The sequence below is a fragment of the Melanaphis sacchari genome, unplaced genomic scaffold, assembly GCF_002803265.2.
Source record: "Melanaphis sacchari strain LSU unplaced genomic scaffold, SCAv2.0 Contig111_pilon_pilon, whole genome shotgun sequence".
In the NCBI taxonomy this organism is placed as follows: domain Eukaryota; kingdom Metazoa; phylum Arthropoda; class Insecta; order Hemiptera; family Aphididae; genus Melanaphis; species Melanaphis sacchari.
In genome coordinates, this window is record NW_020270431.1 from 543,849 (window position 1) to 563,935 (window position 20,087).

At 24.0% G+C, this 20,087-nt stretch overlaps 1 protein-coding gene across 1 annotated transcript; it reads left to right on the forward strand.

Annotated features, from left to right (window-relative positions):
* The first annotated feature begins 17,440 nt into the window (after positions 1-17,440).
* Positions 17,441-17,939, forward strand: LOC112603808 (putative serine protease K12H4.7). The gene is made up of 2 exons (XM_025352565.1): positions 17,441-17,644; positions 17,754-17,939. Exons 1-2 carry the CDS (start codon positions 17,441-17,443, stop codon positions 17,937-17,939), a joined length of 390 nt encoding a protein of 129 aa, XP_025208350.1.
* Positions 17,940-20,087: the final 2,148 nt, after the last annotated feature.

Genomic DNA, 20,087 nt, shown 5'->3' on the forward strand with positions numbered 1-20,087 from the left:
TAAAGAATATTTTCCCCTAAACCATATACAGCAACCATGGACATCATCTAAAAAAAAAAGCTGATGCTATCACAAAATTAAAAAATAGAAAAGGTAGGAAATAGATACTTAGATAATTCTCAGTCAAGTTTCATTAATGGATGATTTTTATTGAAATAATATATGTATCTTAAAATTTTCTTCTATCGTTACATATACTTATTGTGCTAAAAATTACAAACTATACATACATTAATTTAAAATTAAAATAAATTCGGAAAAAAAATAACTTTTAGATTGTTTTTGTATGCAATAAATAATATTACGTCTTGATTTTTATCGTTGTTTAAAAATTAATAGTAACAAAACATTTTAATGGCGAATAATACAATTATAATATATAAATAAATGACAAGAAACTTTATCTTATCAAGGATTTTGTTTGAAATATTGATATATCATTATATAGTAAAATAATTTTTCTAATTAAAATAAAAATCTAAAAAAAAAATCAAATATTTAAAGTTTATATATATTAGTGAACTATTAATTAAATGTTATATTTTTAATGCATAAGCACGAACATATGTACAAGATAGTTTTTTATTCAATTTAAGCCACAGTCGTGCTTATTGACTATAAATACGTAGATTAATAACTAACGTTAGATCTGGCGTTATCAGAAAATTTGAATACATTAATATTATTATTACCTCAAAACTCGTGTAGGTATATATTATTATAATTTATAATTTATATTAACACGTTCAGCTAATATTTAGAGCACAAAGTCACTGCAAATTGCGACGGCGCAATTTGAATATAATGCGAAAATAATATAAATAATATGTATACCTAACCTAACCGGGTCATTATAAGTCCATAGAACATGCGAATCAAAAAAAAAAAAAGTAATCGTAATAACATTTTTAATGAAAATAACTCGCTCTATTCATCGATATCCTTAATAATTAACCATTGTAACGTTTCACTAAGTATTATATAATGTTATTTTCTTTCATAGAAAATAAGTCGTCAGTTTTCACAATATAATTTTAATAATTATAATTTAACTTTTATCAATAATGTTTATATCACCATTTCCGTGTGTATTCCTATACGATTATTGACCCAAACATATAAAAGCATCAACTACAAATAATTAAATTGTTATTATTAATCAATTGCTGGCTTAAAAAATATTTAAAGCTATAATAATTTGAAGAAAAAAAATATAACTGAAATTTAAAATAATATTATATTACGTAAATACTACTACATACTAATAAAAACATATTTAATTTATATAATCTGATTTTAAAATATTTAACTATTTATATAATTATTAACAATAAACATCATAATTTCAAATACTTTTAACTTTTCACGGCATTTTTAATAACTAATAAGTATTTTATACTTAATACTTACTACCTATGATAATATTATATAATATACCTATATTTTTTAAGCATGAACTTTTTAAGTAAAAATTATTAAGAAAACTTAGCAAATAATACTTGTTTAAATTTTAATTTTAATTAATATAAATGTTTAAATGTTTTGACTCCTTAACAATTTGTGGCAAAATATCAAAAACCTTATTTGAAAAAATAGTTAAATTTTCGAAAATATATTCTTGAGTATACACTGAAATATATTTCAAAAATCAGAATTTCACTGTAATCGCACGATTAAATTATAAAAGAGACACCTAAATTAACACTTTTATTTTTTTATTGTTATTACATATAATTATTATGGCTAAATACTTCTTGGTGAGTTATGCAATAAATTTCCTTGTGTATTTGTAATTATATTTTGATACAAAAAAAATGAAGATATCATTATTGAAAAAATATCCCGATAATAACTATTATTATGGTCATCATTAAAATAAAAAAAGAAAATCTAATAGAAAAATGTAATTTAACAATTTTTGTTATTTTTTATAATCGTGTCACGTGTAACATATTAAATTTATATAACACGTAGAAGCATATAATGAGTATACACGTGTATGCTTAAATGAAAAATACATTAACGCAATATTTGAGCACTTTTAAGTTTTAATCATATAAATATGTAATATTCGTATGTACATGCTCCAAAGAAGTAAGAAAAAGAAAAAAAAGAATATACTCATCATCATCATTAGGCTTATGAAGCTTCCTGACTTGGCTCGGAACTTAAGATTTATAAATATACATCAATATACATATACATATATCATGACGACGCTGTCTAGTAATGCATCATGAATTCATGTATGACATAATAAATATAATAGACATGTATAAGCACTTGTTTTTGTCAATCTTTATGTTAACTATGTTAACAGTTAGACAACGCGTAGTCTCACTTTATTCCATTTCTCTGCTTCCAATACTGTACATATTTTTCTTATTGGGATTTCGACATTAAGTTAAATACAACATTTAAAATTTCTATATCATAATAGTGAATAATTATTTGCAATAAAAAAACATGGTCACATTTTTAAATGAATACATGTACCAAAATACGCTTTAAAAAATAAAGTTAATTTTTTATTGGTAAATGTATATCAAAAATTGATAAGTAGGTATCGATAAATAATTAAAATCTCTGTTAATTTCCAACAAAGTAATATTACGTTAATAACGTTATTTTTATAAATATTATTTAAATTCAAAAATTCAATATTTTTCAATTTATATTATCTTATTCTATTACTTTTATTGGACATTTTTTTTTTATAATATTTTTTATTTTTTTAATTTCTTTAAAATTCAAAAAATATTTAAAAAAAATTGTAATTGAAATAACAATTCGTAATTTTAATATTAAAAAGATAAAAATCAATTGCTAAAAATATAAAATAATTTATTTAAATTAAAAAAAAAAAAAATTATATTCCCTATCGTTTAATTTATTATATATTGATTTAAACATAAATTATACAAAAATATGTGTCTCAAACATATAAGTTCACAAACATAATATTATTACTCAATTTTATATTAATAATCTATTTTAATAGTACAATCAATAAGATTTTAGTTTGCATTTTTTATTTTCAATGTAAATTCGATTGACAAAAAATGAAACAAAACGATAGTTACATTAACTATAACTTAAACGACAAGTATAGTCGAACAATTTTACAGGTGTTGCCAAAGTTAACGAAACTAGAATGATTATCAGTAGTATATCTATTTCTTTTCGTCAAATTTTTTGTTGATGTAAGAATAAAGTAAATAATTGTGCATAAATAAAATTTTAATATAAATATATAATAACTAATTTTATGATGTAGATCGTGGATAAATAATTTGCTTTACGGTGATATACTCATATAACTATGATATAATTCAAAGATATTAATAGTTAGATATTTTTATGGTGATTTGATCAACATTTTATTAAATTCACAATATTCTTTATTTAGGTGATATAATTACAATAAAGCAAACTAAATAAATATATGTGCTTTTATGTAGTACATTATTAATACAGCCATAGTAGCTTTACGAATAACAAAGCCCAAATAAATTGTTACAAACTCAAAATTATTGGACAAGAAACAATTTTAAAAAATTAAAAAATATTTATAAATTATATCTTGTAATTAATTTTTACGTTTATATATGATTAATAAACGTCTGAATTTTTTGTGTAACAAAAAAACCCCTTGTTAACAATTTTAAACGAAAAAACAAAAAAAAAAAAAGATCAATAATCAAATAGTCAGTCTGAGCAAGATAAAACTTAAAAATCTATGGATTTTCATCGTTTTTTAAGTATTTTACTAAAATAATAATTATAAATAATATAGTTATTATATCCCGATACTTCTTTTATATACAAAACAAAAATATTCATCAACATAAGAAGTTAATTAGTTTTCTTCAACCAACAAGTGACTATTCAGTATTCACTGTTGGTTTGGATTGGCACATAATAACATTGCATTATTGTTAAAATAGGTCATAGTATGATTCAATTAAAATTTCTATTTTAAATTGTACTTTAGTTTAAATTATTAAAATAATACCATTTCTTCTTATGAAACATCGAAATAATGAGCTTACGACAGTAGTGTAGTGAAATAGCCTATCCCAAACGCCGTTTAATCATAATTTTCTTAAAGCTTCAGTTATAATATGAATTAAACAAGCCCCATTTGAAATTATTTTTAGATTCTAAATGGAGTAATGAATATATTCATTTAAAAATGACGTGTATTTTTTTCTTCTGTTATCACCTTATACGGTAATAAAAATGCTTCAATTTTCAACTTTGGTTAGGAGGGAGTGGAAACAAATTGTATCTAGTTGATACTTTGACTAAAGAAATGATCCATGTTTCAATAATTAAAAAATATTGAAAAATTATATAATTATGCAATATTTTTTTTTTTATAAACATTTAAGTTTAGAATTTTCGCAAAATTTATAATAATCTTGAAAAATACAAGTTATTTTGTAGTCAAAAACACATAAATATCATGAACAAATTTTGCTTTTTAAAGAATTTTCGGAGCTCATTTTTTCTGCATTAGAACAATTATAAACTAAACGTGCACATAGAACTGACTTAACTAAAAATAACAATATGTTAAACGTCATATGTAATTTTTATTTTATTTTGACAATTAATATTTCAATTAAATTATTAGGATGTATGTACAATACTTACAAAAGTTAAATTTAGATCTAACTACAGCTATTAAGGAAATAGAAACTATGACATTAACATCTCAAATTATACTTTGGAACAACGGCTTGAATAATATAGTATTCAGTATGCATTTAACGTTTATATATATATATTTCAAATGATATAAACTAAAATGACTAAATCGGCCCATAATAGAAAAATTTTAATAATCGGTTTATACTTGTTCTGTAGCAGATCTTTACGTTGTCTTGCCATGCCATCTATAAAAAATTTTGTCTGAATTCAACAATCTATAGCAGAATAATATAAAACCAGCAAGTACACTAAATAATTGTAGGTATATAGCTTGGATAAAAATTCAAAGTTAACCAAAAAGTTTTATTTTAATATCGTATAATCACCTCATACATTTGTATATCATAATTCTAAAAATATATGATATGTGTAAAATCGACGGCTGATTAATTTTTCCTGTTGTAATTTATAATATTAACTATCTTCAACCAATTTCCTCTTCATGGATTAGGCCTCTGATCATATTATAGAATAAAAAAAAAGCGCTATCTGTTATATAATAATATATACCTAACGGGAAATTATATTCGACTTTTTTGGCTATGATGATGATGAACCTTGGATGTCTTTAAGTTTAATTAATATTGTATATTATAAAATACTAATGGTCATACTATACTACTATAGTGTAATCAAATTTCATTGTAGATATAAACAGATCTATTATAATATTAAGAATAAAATTTTTATTCGACAAAATGTTTTTAGGGTCATGGTGATTAGTTAATTTTATTTAAATTACATTTAATAAATAAATAAATAAATAAATAAATAAAAAATTACCTGTAACACAACGTAATCGATAATCATACATAAATAGTAAATACATAATATTTATTGTAATATGGTATAGATAGGTGAACATTGAACTACGATAATTGACAACGGGAAATAAGTTTTAGATGATTATTTTTGTACTTGGCACATCAAAATCGTAAATCATCATTTTACGAGAAATCATCATATGAATTTTACACCAAATTATTACACCGTATAATATTTACACCTACTACAATATTGTCATTGTGTTATGCACTAATAACATCCATATTACATCATATGATTCGACAAACACACGCACTGATACATACATAACAACGTTACTATTGTTTCACATTGTGTGAGGTGGGGAAATACTTAAAAAAAACTCTAGAAACACATGACGAAAAAAGACTAGCAAATATATATATATATATATATATATGTACGTTGGTAGATATAAGGTATATGTAGGCATCAAACTTATATCGGTTAAAATATAATGTATCTATTATATATATGATTTTTTTAAAACATTCCATTTCGTCACTACGTATTTATTTAAATATATAACGAACCGTGTTTTACTCGTCGCAATTTTTTTTTTTCTCGTCGCGCGTATTTTTGTCAACGGAGCGGTGGCCGTGACGGACGCGCCACCACATAGTGTGACTAAAAACCATTATTTATTGTCAACGGACATAATAATATTATAACATAACGACAACGATGTCACATAATAATAATAATAATAATATCTCTGACCAAGCAAACAGTTTCATTCGACGAAAATTTATAAAAAAATCTTTTATGAATATACTATATTGTATATAATACTTTAAAAACTTCTGAAAAATATATTTGAATACAAAAATGAATAAATCAGTTTTGGTTTGAAATTTTAAATTAAATCATTTCGTAATATTTTCCTATACTATTTAACCATGATCTAATACATTTGTTATCATTTATTTCAATAACTCAACTTCTCAATTCAAGTACGAAATATGACTATAAAATTTATTAATTAATGATAAAGATAATATACTATATTATGATGTATAAACTGTGCAAATGTATTTAACATTTAGTTCAAATTATTCTAATATATAATAAATGCGAATTGAAAATATAATACTTGCCAAGTATTTAAACCTATTATAGATAAAAATTCGAAAAAAAATAATTTAAAATTATATTTAAAAAATACATGATAAATCGTTAAAAAATTATTTATAAGTACAACCGGAAAATGTAAAGGTCTTTCTTTTAATGTTAAATTTATTACCACTCGATATAATTTTGTAAAATCGTGTATTTTCATTACTATAAATTTTGTTTGAAATATGAAAACATTAAGAAGTCTATTAATATGAAAATAACTTATAAGCTTTTAATTTTCTTTAAATAAATCAAATATACAGATTGGTTATTTTAATTTTTTTTTAAACGCCAAAAAATAAGGGGAAATAGGTTACCGCTCTACTATATAGCAATAAAAGTAAGCTGCACCATCATTAAGTAGGAGAGTACATAATTGTTAAAACTTAAATATTGTAAAAATGTATTATCTTATTATTCATTTCTTAAAAATAACAATATTGAATTTTGAAATTCCAATTCAATAAAAATATTATAAATTAATTTTTAGGTTAACTAAGTTATATTTTCTACACGGTATAAAATGTCTACGTCGTTATCTTATATAATCCTATACAAAATTATTTTATTTTCCTTAGAACTAATTGTTTTTAACACAATTATTATTTTATTTTATTTAAATATATATATATATATATATAACAATACAGTCTTTACAGACGCATTGCACATCTGTTAAAATTCAATTAATATAAATATGTTAGGATGTCTAAGAATTACGATATTTTTAATTTATTCTTAAGCCTCTTATTGTTAGTCTAGTCATAACTTTCTTTTATAACAAATAATACAGTATACACACTACACATGTGTGGCGAAAATATTGGTGGACACTGAACATCATAAAAAGTGATTATTATTTAAACATTAAATTATTTGTTAAAAATAAATACATTAATTATTAATGAACTTGAATGAACATAAAATTATTAAATGATTTAACCAGAAAACCTAAAAAAACCAGATATAATCAAAAATTCCTATGCCTAAGAACTTCAGAGAACCAAATGTCCTGTTTTAATATATTATACTAGGAATGAAATGTCCATAAACTCAATTTTTTGTTGCAGGCAAAACATCCGCTTACCATTATGTTTGAAGATTGATAATTGTGACAATAGAGTTGAGCAAAGTCCCTCGTGAATCTGTGTTAAATAACATCATATCATTTATACTTCAAACGTAGTTTTTAAATCATTAACTGAACACCTTAATTTAATTTTTTTTCCATTAAAAGTACTACAGAGTTTATACAATTATTCTTAAAGGCATTGTACTTGTACATTATTCTACAAAATGTACAGCCGTCTGTACATGTTTACTTTGCCTCAATTTCACCAAAAACCGTAACGAAAAGATTTGTGTGATTAGTATTTGGTTGGCAAATTCATGAAGAATACCTCTAAAAATGCTAGCCAACACTATTTATTTTTATACTTTCTTTTTTCATCTGTAAACAACAGTTATAAATGCATAAAATCCGATCAAAAATGTCAAAAGATATGTACCATTGTTAAGATCGTATGTTATAAAACATGACCTTTCCTTTCCTAAGAATATTAAGGTATCTCAGTGAACCCAAGTAATAATAATTATTTTAACCGTTAAAATATTCGTATTTGTAGTAGATATTATAAGACTATAGGTACGTATTTTGAGCATTATTTATTAATATTAAAGACACACTTAATATATCATATTTTATAACATAAAAAAATATATATCTTAATTTCAGGCTTCACTTATATTATGGTAGTTATATTATATACACTACAGATTACAAATTATATTTTGTACACAATATTATATAGCTGGAGTATGAATTATTTTGACTTATAAAAATAAATATAAATTTAAGATGATTACATAGATAAACCATATGTTTGTATAAGTTTCAGCATATGAATTATGATTCTGCATAAGTATAAAATGTATTAACAGAATTCACAAACTCTTCAAATATTTAAATTTAGAAACCTGCAGCTATTGTGGGTTGTTTATTATTATATAGTATTATAATATTAACGTTAACCTTCAAAGTTGATAAATTTACATTTATAAGTAGTATGCGTATGTAATATGTATATTTAAATAGTGGACTAGTAAATAATTGATGTATACTCTAATTTTACAAAACTAAAACTTGAAACCTTATTGGTAAATTGGCTACTTCACTCCGTGATAATTAATATTATTTAAGGATAAAAGAGCATTATTTAACACGCATAGAGACCTCATACCTATTTATAAAAAAACTTATTTTACATTTCATAATTTTGCTTAACTATTTAAATGTGTTCTTTCTAAATAGCCAAAATAATATTACTAATTAAATTAATAAAAATTATGAAATACGGGACAGACTTCAGAAGTTTGTTAAAACGCGGGATGGCGACGTAAATTTTAATCGAGGACACAACTTACAACTACAGTATCCGTCATAAAAGCCTGTTAGTTTTTTTTTTTTTTTTAATACCTTTTTGGCGCTCATATGATATACAATGCGATGTATACATATTAGTATATTACAGGCTACAACAGTTGGGTAAAACGGGTGTGGCATAACAGTATTATAATAATAATAACAACATGACCGTAAACATAATAATATTGCAGTGCATATTTAATATTATGATTTAATTGAAACACGCGATAATTTATTTACCTAGAATACTGACAATAGAAAATTGTATTACTATCGTATTTATTAGCAAAAAAATACTTTAAACATATGCGTAACATATAGATGTACACAAATTATTGAAAATTATAATGTTACAATTTTAACCAATTTTTTTTTTTAGATAACGACATGTCATTAATTAATAATATATATATATAGAGTAATTCTTGTAACGAAAACAATTATTGTTACCTTAAAGTGTATTAACGTTTAGGAAATATTTGTATTTATATAACTTTTATTCACTGAAGAACATTTTTAAAAAAGTTATAATTTACTATTTTTATAAGAATTATTTTCAAGTTTTTACTTTTTGAGTAACAACATACATTTTTAATTGCATATCCTGAGGCAAAATATTTTTCTAACAATTTAAATTTTATTATACTGTGTACCTGTTTAAAACTTATATAAGTCGAGTGGTATAGCATAAAAAAACCACACAAATTTTGGTGTACTATTATAATGCTTAAATTAATCAAAATTTTCAATAATATATTATGCTTTGGAAAACTAAATGAAAAATGTATATGCTGACTGTCACTAAAAAAATTAACAATAATAATACAAATAACAAAAGTATGTATTATTTTTAAAAATGTCGTTACATAATGATTTCAAATTGTGTAAAACAAAAAGTATTTTCAAAAACGTCAATAATTTTTGAGATAGTAGTGTTTATTGTTAAAAAATTTACTTTTAAAACCAATAATTGTAGTTTGGAAATCCCCCGTCATAATATCAGTAATAGTATAGGAGCATAGGACATTGTGAAAACGGTGTATTTTACATGTATCTCCGAGGACGTTTTGGACAATTACCCAGTTTATAACACTATTCGACAGATGGTGTGTAGCCATGTAGGTATGAGGTACCTAAGCAGTAACCACGCATATTATGTATAACAAAATAATGTCTTTCTACAGACATCAACATATTGAAGTAAATAAGAAGCCTATACAGCTATAGTTATACGCATATAGGTACACATATCTACTTAATACCCGCATTTGATTGTTGATATTATTTTTTGTTGTGCGTGGACGGACTAGACGGAGGGAAAACGACCTTTTAATTCCCATTTCTATAGTGCGAGCAACGACATGTGCACAAAGTAATCGAAACTTAAAATGATTTGATGTAATTTGTACCTTTATACTTTGTGCGGTATGTTTGTGCAGTGTATTTTATATAAATCCATGGATAGTTTATTATTATGTAATGTTCGTGTTACAGTGATGAAAATTGGAGTTTTTTTATATTGTATGTGCCGATTCAACTGTGATGAACTGCAAAACAATTAATATTGTATAATTTGAGATAGGATAAGAGATAAAAACATAACTAAATCATGAAATAAAGCATAAAATAATAAAATCTAGGTAAAAAATCCACGTAGAACACTTTACTCCCCAAATTAGCCAAGGGCTGTAAACTATAATATTATGTACCATGTAAGCGTCCTAATCAGATTTTAAACTCTAATACAAGCAATATTAGATTGATTTACAACGATATAAACATACTATTCAATTTTATTACCAGTCGGCGATCACAATAATAATGATAGATACATGTTTTAACTAGTATTATTATATTAAGTATACACCATATAGTGTGGTTCAACTATCCGAAGATCATCCGAAAACTATACGTTCATAAGTCATATGTTCGAAATGATCGGATAGATATTTTTCATTTATAGGTATTATATTCTTATAAATAATGATTAATAATATGTACTAAAAAATAATAAAACAATCCCAAATACTAATAAAAATGATAATAATAGATATTTATTAAATAAACAAATATATAACACCCAAAAAGGTACGAGTATTGAAAGTGAAAAAGTGAGTGTCTTGAGCACAAAACAGAAGTGTGCCACGTACGATACGACAAAATAAAATACACGTGGAGACCTGCGCCATGAGATTATTGGCATCGTGTTCTATCAGAATACACAACATATAGCTTTAAAGGTAAATAAGTAATGCTAGCGGTGACCGCATTAAATTGTTAAATGAAATACGGGAACGATAAATTTTTTCCGACATTTATTGTGCTACTGCATAGCTTTTCGATTTATCGTGGATTTTCCTTTATTGTAGTTTGTACATAATTTTAGTAATAATAAATTACAATTTTATAATGTTTGTATAGATACACAGATACACAATAATATATGTCCTGCAATATTATTTTTTAAACACATTTGTGCCTGCAATAGTGCAATGGCAGTACGCCAATGAGTAATGACCGATCTTAATAAACTATTAAATATATTAATTTTTAGATGTGTAGCTATTTAAGCTTTAAAATACTACTACTAAATACTAATGAGATCCTAATCCTCAAGTTTTATTTTGTTAAAAATATTAATTATATTATTCATAAACTTATGAATAATAATTAACTTATTGCAATATGATTATTTGAAAAAACAAAATGGTATCAATGGGGTGTGCACGCCTTCGCTTTTAAATCATTGCGTTTAAAAATCATAAAATGATTTTTACTACCTATATAACAGGTTAAAAGTCAATAAAATGTACACGTACCTCTTAAATGTTGGCACACAAATAAAACGATTGCCAGTACATTAAATTTACCTACGCATACATTAAATTATTATATTTCATCAGCACATAATTATATTCAGGTAAATAATAGGAGAATTGTAAGTCTATACACATAAAAAATTACCTAAGTTAATGCCTATAAATGAGATGTGTAATTTATACTCAGTAAAAAAGTTACGTATATTAGTTCCTACGTAGCGGAAATAAATAATACATGTAAATTCATAATAAACAACAATGTTCATTATTAAGAATATAAAATTTTATAACTTATAAGATTGTTTTTAAATCATTTGTATTAGTTTAACAAAATTTTAATAAATGAAAATATTTATTTATTTTTTTTTTTACAATTATTCAATAATTTAACAGTTATAAATATAAATAAATAAATGAATAATTCAATATGTATAAGAACTAACAGGTATTTCTTAACTTCTAGGTATTGTGTAAGAACTTACATTCGCTCAAATAATGTAAATAATAATTTAAAACGAATTCCATAGATTACAAATCTATGATAATAGCATTAAAGCATAGGACTTGTAGCTCTAAAAAGTCACAAAATATTTATTTTAAATATACAATTAAAAACAAAATTTGTTTTAATTTTGTTAACTACAAATTTAAAAATAGTATCTTTAAGGTACTTTAATCAAAGTCATTTTGTATCTAAAATTGAATAATTAAATAAAATAAATTGCAAACAGAACGCTTATTATATAGTGGATTGTTTAAAAACACACTTACACGCGAACACTGAATATGAAATGTGAATATTATATCGAAATACCCATCATATCGACACTATCGATAATATTTTGTACCACAGATATGAGCATCTTTATGTAAAAAAAAATTAATCTAATCGAAGATTCTAATTCCTAGGAAACACATGTGTCCATGAACAGATAATAACCACGTTATAGGATTAAATTTATCAGTTACCAACAATTTTATTTATATTTTAAATTACATAAAAATGCTAATGGAAAAAATATTAATACAATTTTTAGTTAATTCAAATATGTATGTATCAAAAAGTATAAAATAAAAAAAGTATGCCCTAAAAACAAAAAACACTCAAAGTATACAATAACATTAAGTAAAATAAAATTACTAAACTAGATTTATATAAGCATAAAACATATTTGCTTCTTACTCTGCTATTTTTGTGATAATCCAAAACAAATGTGCAAATTTCCCTAAATAAATAAGTAATGTATAATACGTGTATATATATATAGAATATAGATACCACAAGTATGTGTTCTTTGATACTTATAGAAGATTACATTAAGGGAAGCTGAACATATAGTTTTAAAATGACAAATGTCATATAAATTTTCTAATATTATAGACATAGAAAAAAAGGTCTATGGGAGTTCTAAACTATATTTAAGGTATTGTAGATTTATAGAAGGTATACATACATATTAAGTTTATAGTATTTAAAAAAGTTTGTAAAAAGTCCTTAAACAGTAAGGTGAAATGAATTAAACGGAAATCAAAGATATTATACAATATTAAAAATTCAAAATACAACATAATATACCTACTTAATATATAATATTATTAGCTGATCTTGCATGGCATTGACCATGACAAATTAAATGCCTATGAATTTACCTCTTCTTAAACTTCATTAAATGAAAGCTGCAAATATTTTTAAAGTAAAAGATATTTTATTATACATAGACTTCACACAGTTTATAATATACTAAATGTCAAAAACATATAAATGTCATGACCAACAAATAACGTTTTACATTTCTACCTCTTTTACCTCTTTTACCCCCTTAGGAATTGAATTTTGAAAAATCCTTTTTCAGAGGGTCTGTACATCATACAACGAAACTATTAACCAAGTTTCATAGTTTCATACTCAAATCTTCGACAGTTGTGGCTAGGTGATGATGAATCAGTGAGTTAAAGCATGTTATATCATATATTAAATAGATTATGTATTAACTATTAACTATTAAGTATTCTAAACACAGGTATCTTTCAAGTAGTAATTTAATAAACTTTTAAGTGACAATGTTATTGCAAAGATTATTTTAGACACCGATATTTTTGTTGCAGAGCGCAAACAACTACACCGTAGTATTACTTTACCTCCAACTATTATTATTTCTATCGCATTGTCCGTGTTGTAATTAACTTAACTCACTGTGATATACCTATTGGTTATAAAACGTGGTGTTTTTGTTTATAAACGGCAAAAAGTATATAAAACATCGTCCATCATGGTTTTAAACAGTTATCGATTACCGCATTTCCATAGGTATTAACTTTTATGAAAACGGAGTTCCGAATTGCGGACAAAAAGACAAAAACCACGTGAAATGCGGATGAAATCTAAAAAGGTAACTTACGAATTGCAGACACAAATATAAGATACTAATTGCGGATAAATTTCCAATCATTATTTTTGATATAACGATCGTGGACACTGTTTGATATTGACCATATTGAGACAGCTGTCAAAAAATATGTTTGATCAGTTTAAACCACAACCTTACTCATGCTTGCTTAATATTTGTCGTCTTTCTAATCGTCTATTTACTAAATAAAAATGTATAGTGAAAAACTTAATTTTCTTCTATTTCACGAACCACAAATGCTTATGAAAGTGTTCGTGCTAATCTTAATGGAATGTTTTATCGGAGTTACCCTATTATATACCAATTGATCGACGCCTTAAATGAAGTACAGATTGTTAGCTATACAAAAATATATTGCACCTACTGCTGTACGAAATTCAAAACGAACAAAATAATTGTCAAAAAGGAGGCATTTATCAGCAAACAAATGTTGCAATATTCAAGTGGTTAAATCAATAAAGTATCATTTATACAAGTTGTTTCAAAAAAAATTTTGCCTGAGTCTTGAAAAAAATGGTGAAGAGCAACTCACGTGATTTTTACTAACAAAAATTCTGTACGCATTTAGTATTATGACGACGAAACTCGTGTCCGCAATTGTTATGTTATAATATTGACTTGAATAATTTGTCCCTAACTAGTATGTGTCCAATAAAAATTGTGTCGGACATTATACAGAAATACTTGGGATACAGAGATTTGAGACGTTTCATGTGGTAGATCATTCGTCGAATAAAATAAAAATACCCATGAATTTATGTGTACCTGACCGTTAGTTTTTAACACAATGTAGGTACATTCTATTGTAATTTGTAGGTAACTTTAAACATGAATGAATCACGTATTCACATAAAATCAATAATATATACGATTATTAAAGGACATGATATATTCTTCCGTTCGATGACAATAACTGAATAACATTAAAAGAAGAAGTAGACATCGTCCGTCAGTACAGATACAAACAATATTATATATACAGCATGTAGTATTGTAGTGTGGTGTACACAGTACCACTGTCAATTCCACAGCAATAAGATGTATAAATAAATAAGTATACATGAAATATTTTAATTTTTGTAGGTTTACGCACAAAAAATAATACATTTTATCATGAGCGTCCCCAGAAATTTTTCTAGGGGGAGAGCAATATTAATTTAAAAAAAAAAAAATTTTTTATACATTTTATTTCTAAAACATTATTGTTTTTCGTCAATATTATATTAAATTATTACAATTATTAGGTAACAAATTTAAAATTCTAGAGATGAAAGTGCCCGTCTCCCCCCCCCCCCCCCCCATGGAAACGTCCAGGGAGTATTTTATTGATTTTATAAATTAATTTAATATTATAATTTGGTTATCATGGAATAACGAACATGACTAACAATTATAAATACAATATTACACATCATTATTATTTTATAACATTTATATTGCATAGTTTCTCTGCAGTATATTACATAGCTTAAGTATAATATACTAATGCGGTATACACTGTACAGTTATAGGCGTCTCTAGGAAGGATAGCTAGGAGCCACTGTCTCTAATATATGTCACATAATATTAATTTAGTTAGAGCTTATTGATGAAACAAAACTATATAAAGTAAGATTAACGATTAACTTATGATGGTTTTTAAATAATAATACTTAATAATTAATTATAATTTATGTGTTTTTTTCTAAACCAAAACATAAATAATACTTGAAGTTTTTCGACGAATGTAAACAATAATTTATGAATAATATTAAGGCTTAAAAAAAACCAGAACATTACTATTACCATCTTTATAATTTACAATTTGTAACATAATGTGTACAATAAGCAAACGTGATATAATGAAAAATAGTTAACACGGTGGTTATGAACGTATGGTTAAGATCGTGTTATCCAATAATTTTAAACAAATAAGTATGATTATTTTTATTTAAATAAAAAAAGCGAAGCCCTTATCTCATAAATTTTAGTACTGAACTCAACATATGCACAAGGGAGATTTTATAGATTTAACTCCCCTCCCAAAAAAAAAAAAAAAAAATCAGAAAAATTATTATGTATGTTATTATAGATTAAAAGTGATTTTTGTAAATGAACTTTTTGTTACATAAATATGAAAATGTACTACCTTAACCCTCCCCCACCATGCAAAAATATTCCTCTACCTACTTACACGCCGGGTCTGAAGTACTTTTTTTAGAAGAAATTAGAAAAAATTAAACATTAAAACTTATGGTATATACTATATACATATCAGTTAAAAAAATTATTATTTACTTATCGCAGTTATCGGTTGATAACAATTAATAACATTTTTCATAAAAGTACACTTATATTTAAAAACTTAATCCTATACATTTTTCACTTTATTCATTGAAATATTAAGTATGTAGTTTATGAACTTTATGATTTCTAATGAAACCGTCAAAATTCCATAACGATAACAAAAAATGTAACATAATTCATTGGTCATAGGTACAATAAAATTATACTTTTCAACTTATTTTCACAAAATTAATAAATATTTTATTAGTTATAATAATTATGAGAGTTTTAAGTACCTCTTTAACCTTGATGAAATGCTTTAAAACACAGGTACAGAAACTTAATATTAATAGTTAAGTAGTTGGATTTTAATTTAAAGTTATTTCTGTAAACTGTGACAACAGTTTGCAAATCAATACATAATCTCGCATATTTATCATTATAAATAGTGAGTATATTTTGTTTTAATTGCATTATTTTTATTTTACATACATAATTTGGAAGTGTGACTAATGCGCATAAGTAGATAGGTCATTTTTGTCTTACCGGGGAATTTTAAGAAGGCCCCCACATGAAAAAAAAACTAATCGCTTCGCTCTCAAATAAATGAAAATGAAATGAAATATTTATTGTATAGATACCTAATAAATGTATTATATTGAATTGTATAAAAATTATATAGGTACCTAAAAATTATAGGAATATATATATATATATATCATTAAATCTTTTATTATTGTTAATTTTTATCCAACAGCCTTTGCTATTTTTAAATATTAACTATTTTACATTTACATAAAAACCTTGATATATTATATTTTTTGAGTAGTATAACTTTAATACTAATTAGAATTTAATTTTTTCAGATAAGCAATTTTAATTTGAAAATGTACTTAATATTTTGCATATTTTGGTGTTACTTTTGTTTGAGTACATCAGCATATAATAACAGTATCATCAAACTTGTAGACAAAGAAATAAAAAATGTAACATTATTATCACATAAAATTCAGCATAACATCATCAAAAATAAATGGATTCAACAGGAACTAGATCATTTTAACGTTACTGATACTAGGACATGGAAACAGGTATTTTTTGTATTATAGGTTGATTAATTGTTTATTATGATGAATAATATATTATTAAGTGTTAATTATTTAGTAAGTCGATTATTAATAATAAAATCTAATTTTTTAGAGGTATTTCATAAATCTTAAATATTATAAAATGGATGGCCCAGTGTTTTTAATGGTAGGAGGGAGAGAAGAAATTTCACAAAATTGGATGGTCTCAAGAGCATGGATTGAATACGCTCAAATTTTTAATGCAGCATGTTTTTATTTGGAACATCGGTATTATGGAATAAGCCACCCTACTGAGTAAGTGCAATAATGAGAGATAAAATAATAATTAAATTTAGCAATTTTATTTTTAATTTATATTATTTTACGGTATATCGTATGTAAGTACATTTATAACTAATTACACTTATTCATTTATCAAAACTCACATAATATGGCTTAATAAAATAGATATTTAATTTACAACTAAAATTTTTTTCATAAAATCTTATTTAAAATTGTAGTATAATATTTAAAAATTTTAAGTCATTCGTTAAAAGCAACATTATCTAGGTCCCTTATATAGTGAGGTTACAGTAGTTTTTACATTAGATTGAAAAAACAATTTTTTGTTTCTCTTGTTAAGTCTTCTTTTACTCAGTTTATTCAACGTCAACGTGGCCTTCTCACAGATATTGTTTTACTGGGCTTATTAGTAAGTACCTGTCTATAATTAATCCAACCTCTGCACGCCCTACATGATCAGCCCACTTAAACATTTTTGCCTTAAAAAAACTTGCAAATTGAGTACATTATACAATATGTTCATCGTTGTATAGTCGTTGTACCATTGTACCTCGTTTATTTGTTTTACATTAACTATATTAGCACATTAAATTAATTACTCAAATTACTTCAAGATGAATTTCAAAGAAAAACTTAAAATATTTTTATTCATTCTTTGTCAATCAACTCAATCAAATGAATTAAGTACCTATTAATTACTTTTTGGCTATTACATTATTATATTATAATGATTAGCTACCTATTTATTGCAAGTTAGTGTAAACAAGAGTGTTATTTATTACTTAGTAAGTACCTATATTCTTATTTTTAAATTTAAAATAAGTATCTACATAGGTTTACAACAATAATGTATTTTATAGTTTATAAATATCGTTTTTATTAATTTTAACGTTAAATAATACATCCTAGAAAACAAGTTCATATACATAGAAGATGCTCAAGTTTTAAATAGACACACACGAAGGATTTTTGAGAATATCGGCTTCTATTTTTGTGTAAACTAAAACACTACGTTTACTTATCACGCAAAGTCGAATATAATATGTATTTACATTTTAAATTATTAAATTAATTTAAACTTAGTGTTAGAGTTATTAGTTATTTTTAATACTTATGGAGATTTTGAGTTAAAACCTACTAAGTACTAAACTATTTTATATGTATACAAATAAATGTGTAGTAAAACATTTATTTTATAAAATATAAAAGGCATTTATTTTTAATAGGAGTATTATTATTTTTATTTAATTTACCTAATTATGAGCTTATTTTTTGAGACCTAACTAAACCATTTTTTCTGAAAGTAAACAGGCAGATGTAGATGATTAAGTGGAAAGGTCTGTGTTGGTCAGATTTGTAATACAGATAATATAATTGATGAAACAAAATGCAACAAAGATGAATTTTCAACAATATATTATGCTCTGTTAAAAATATTTTGTACCATACCTGTTATTAGGTACTACATCTATTTTTTAATACTAGATCGACTTAAAACATTTTTAAGGAATCTAAAAAGAAACGTTAGGTTATTAAGACTTGCGTTGATGATGATTCATCGTAACATAACTACACTACATGCGAAAAAATTGTTAACATTTTGACTAAAAAAAAAAAAAAATAGAAAAATTAATTTTACATAATATTTAAATGTTTCCATATGGATTCTTCAAAAATATTTTAAATCTACCCAGTATTGAAAAATTTTAATTTATTTTATAATTTAATAATAAATATGTAAGTATTTATTAATTGAAATGTTTCTATCTGTATTATTTATGTCATAATTAAGCCACCCAGCCCCTAAAAAAATTTTAGTTGGTAGTAAATTATTAGCCTAAGTGAAAATAATTCCTAAATATTATTCCAGTGATGTATAAAGTAGATATATTTATAATTATGAACAGCTAGTATTAAACAGGTAAATATAACTAATATCCATGTAGGTATGTATACATTTTATTGTTATCTAAAAATGAATTTATTAATATTTAATTTATTTTTCTAGTTATTTTTAATTTCGTAAAAATTTAAAATTCAAACGCTATTATAGAAACAAATTATAAATATTTATTTTTGATATTTTCTATCTTTTTTAATAATAACTTATAAAGAACTTTGTAATACATTTTCAAGCTTTTAGACATAGAAAATTCATTTTATT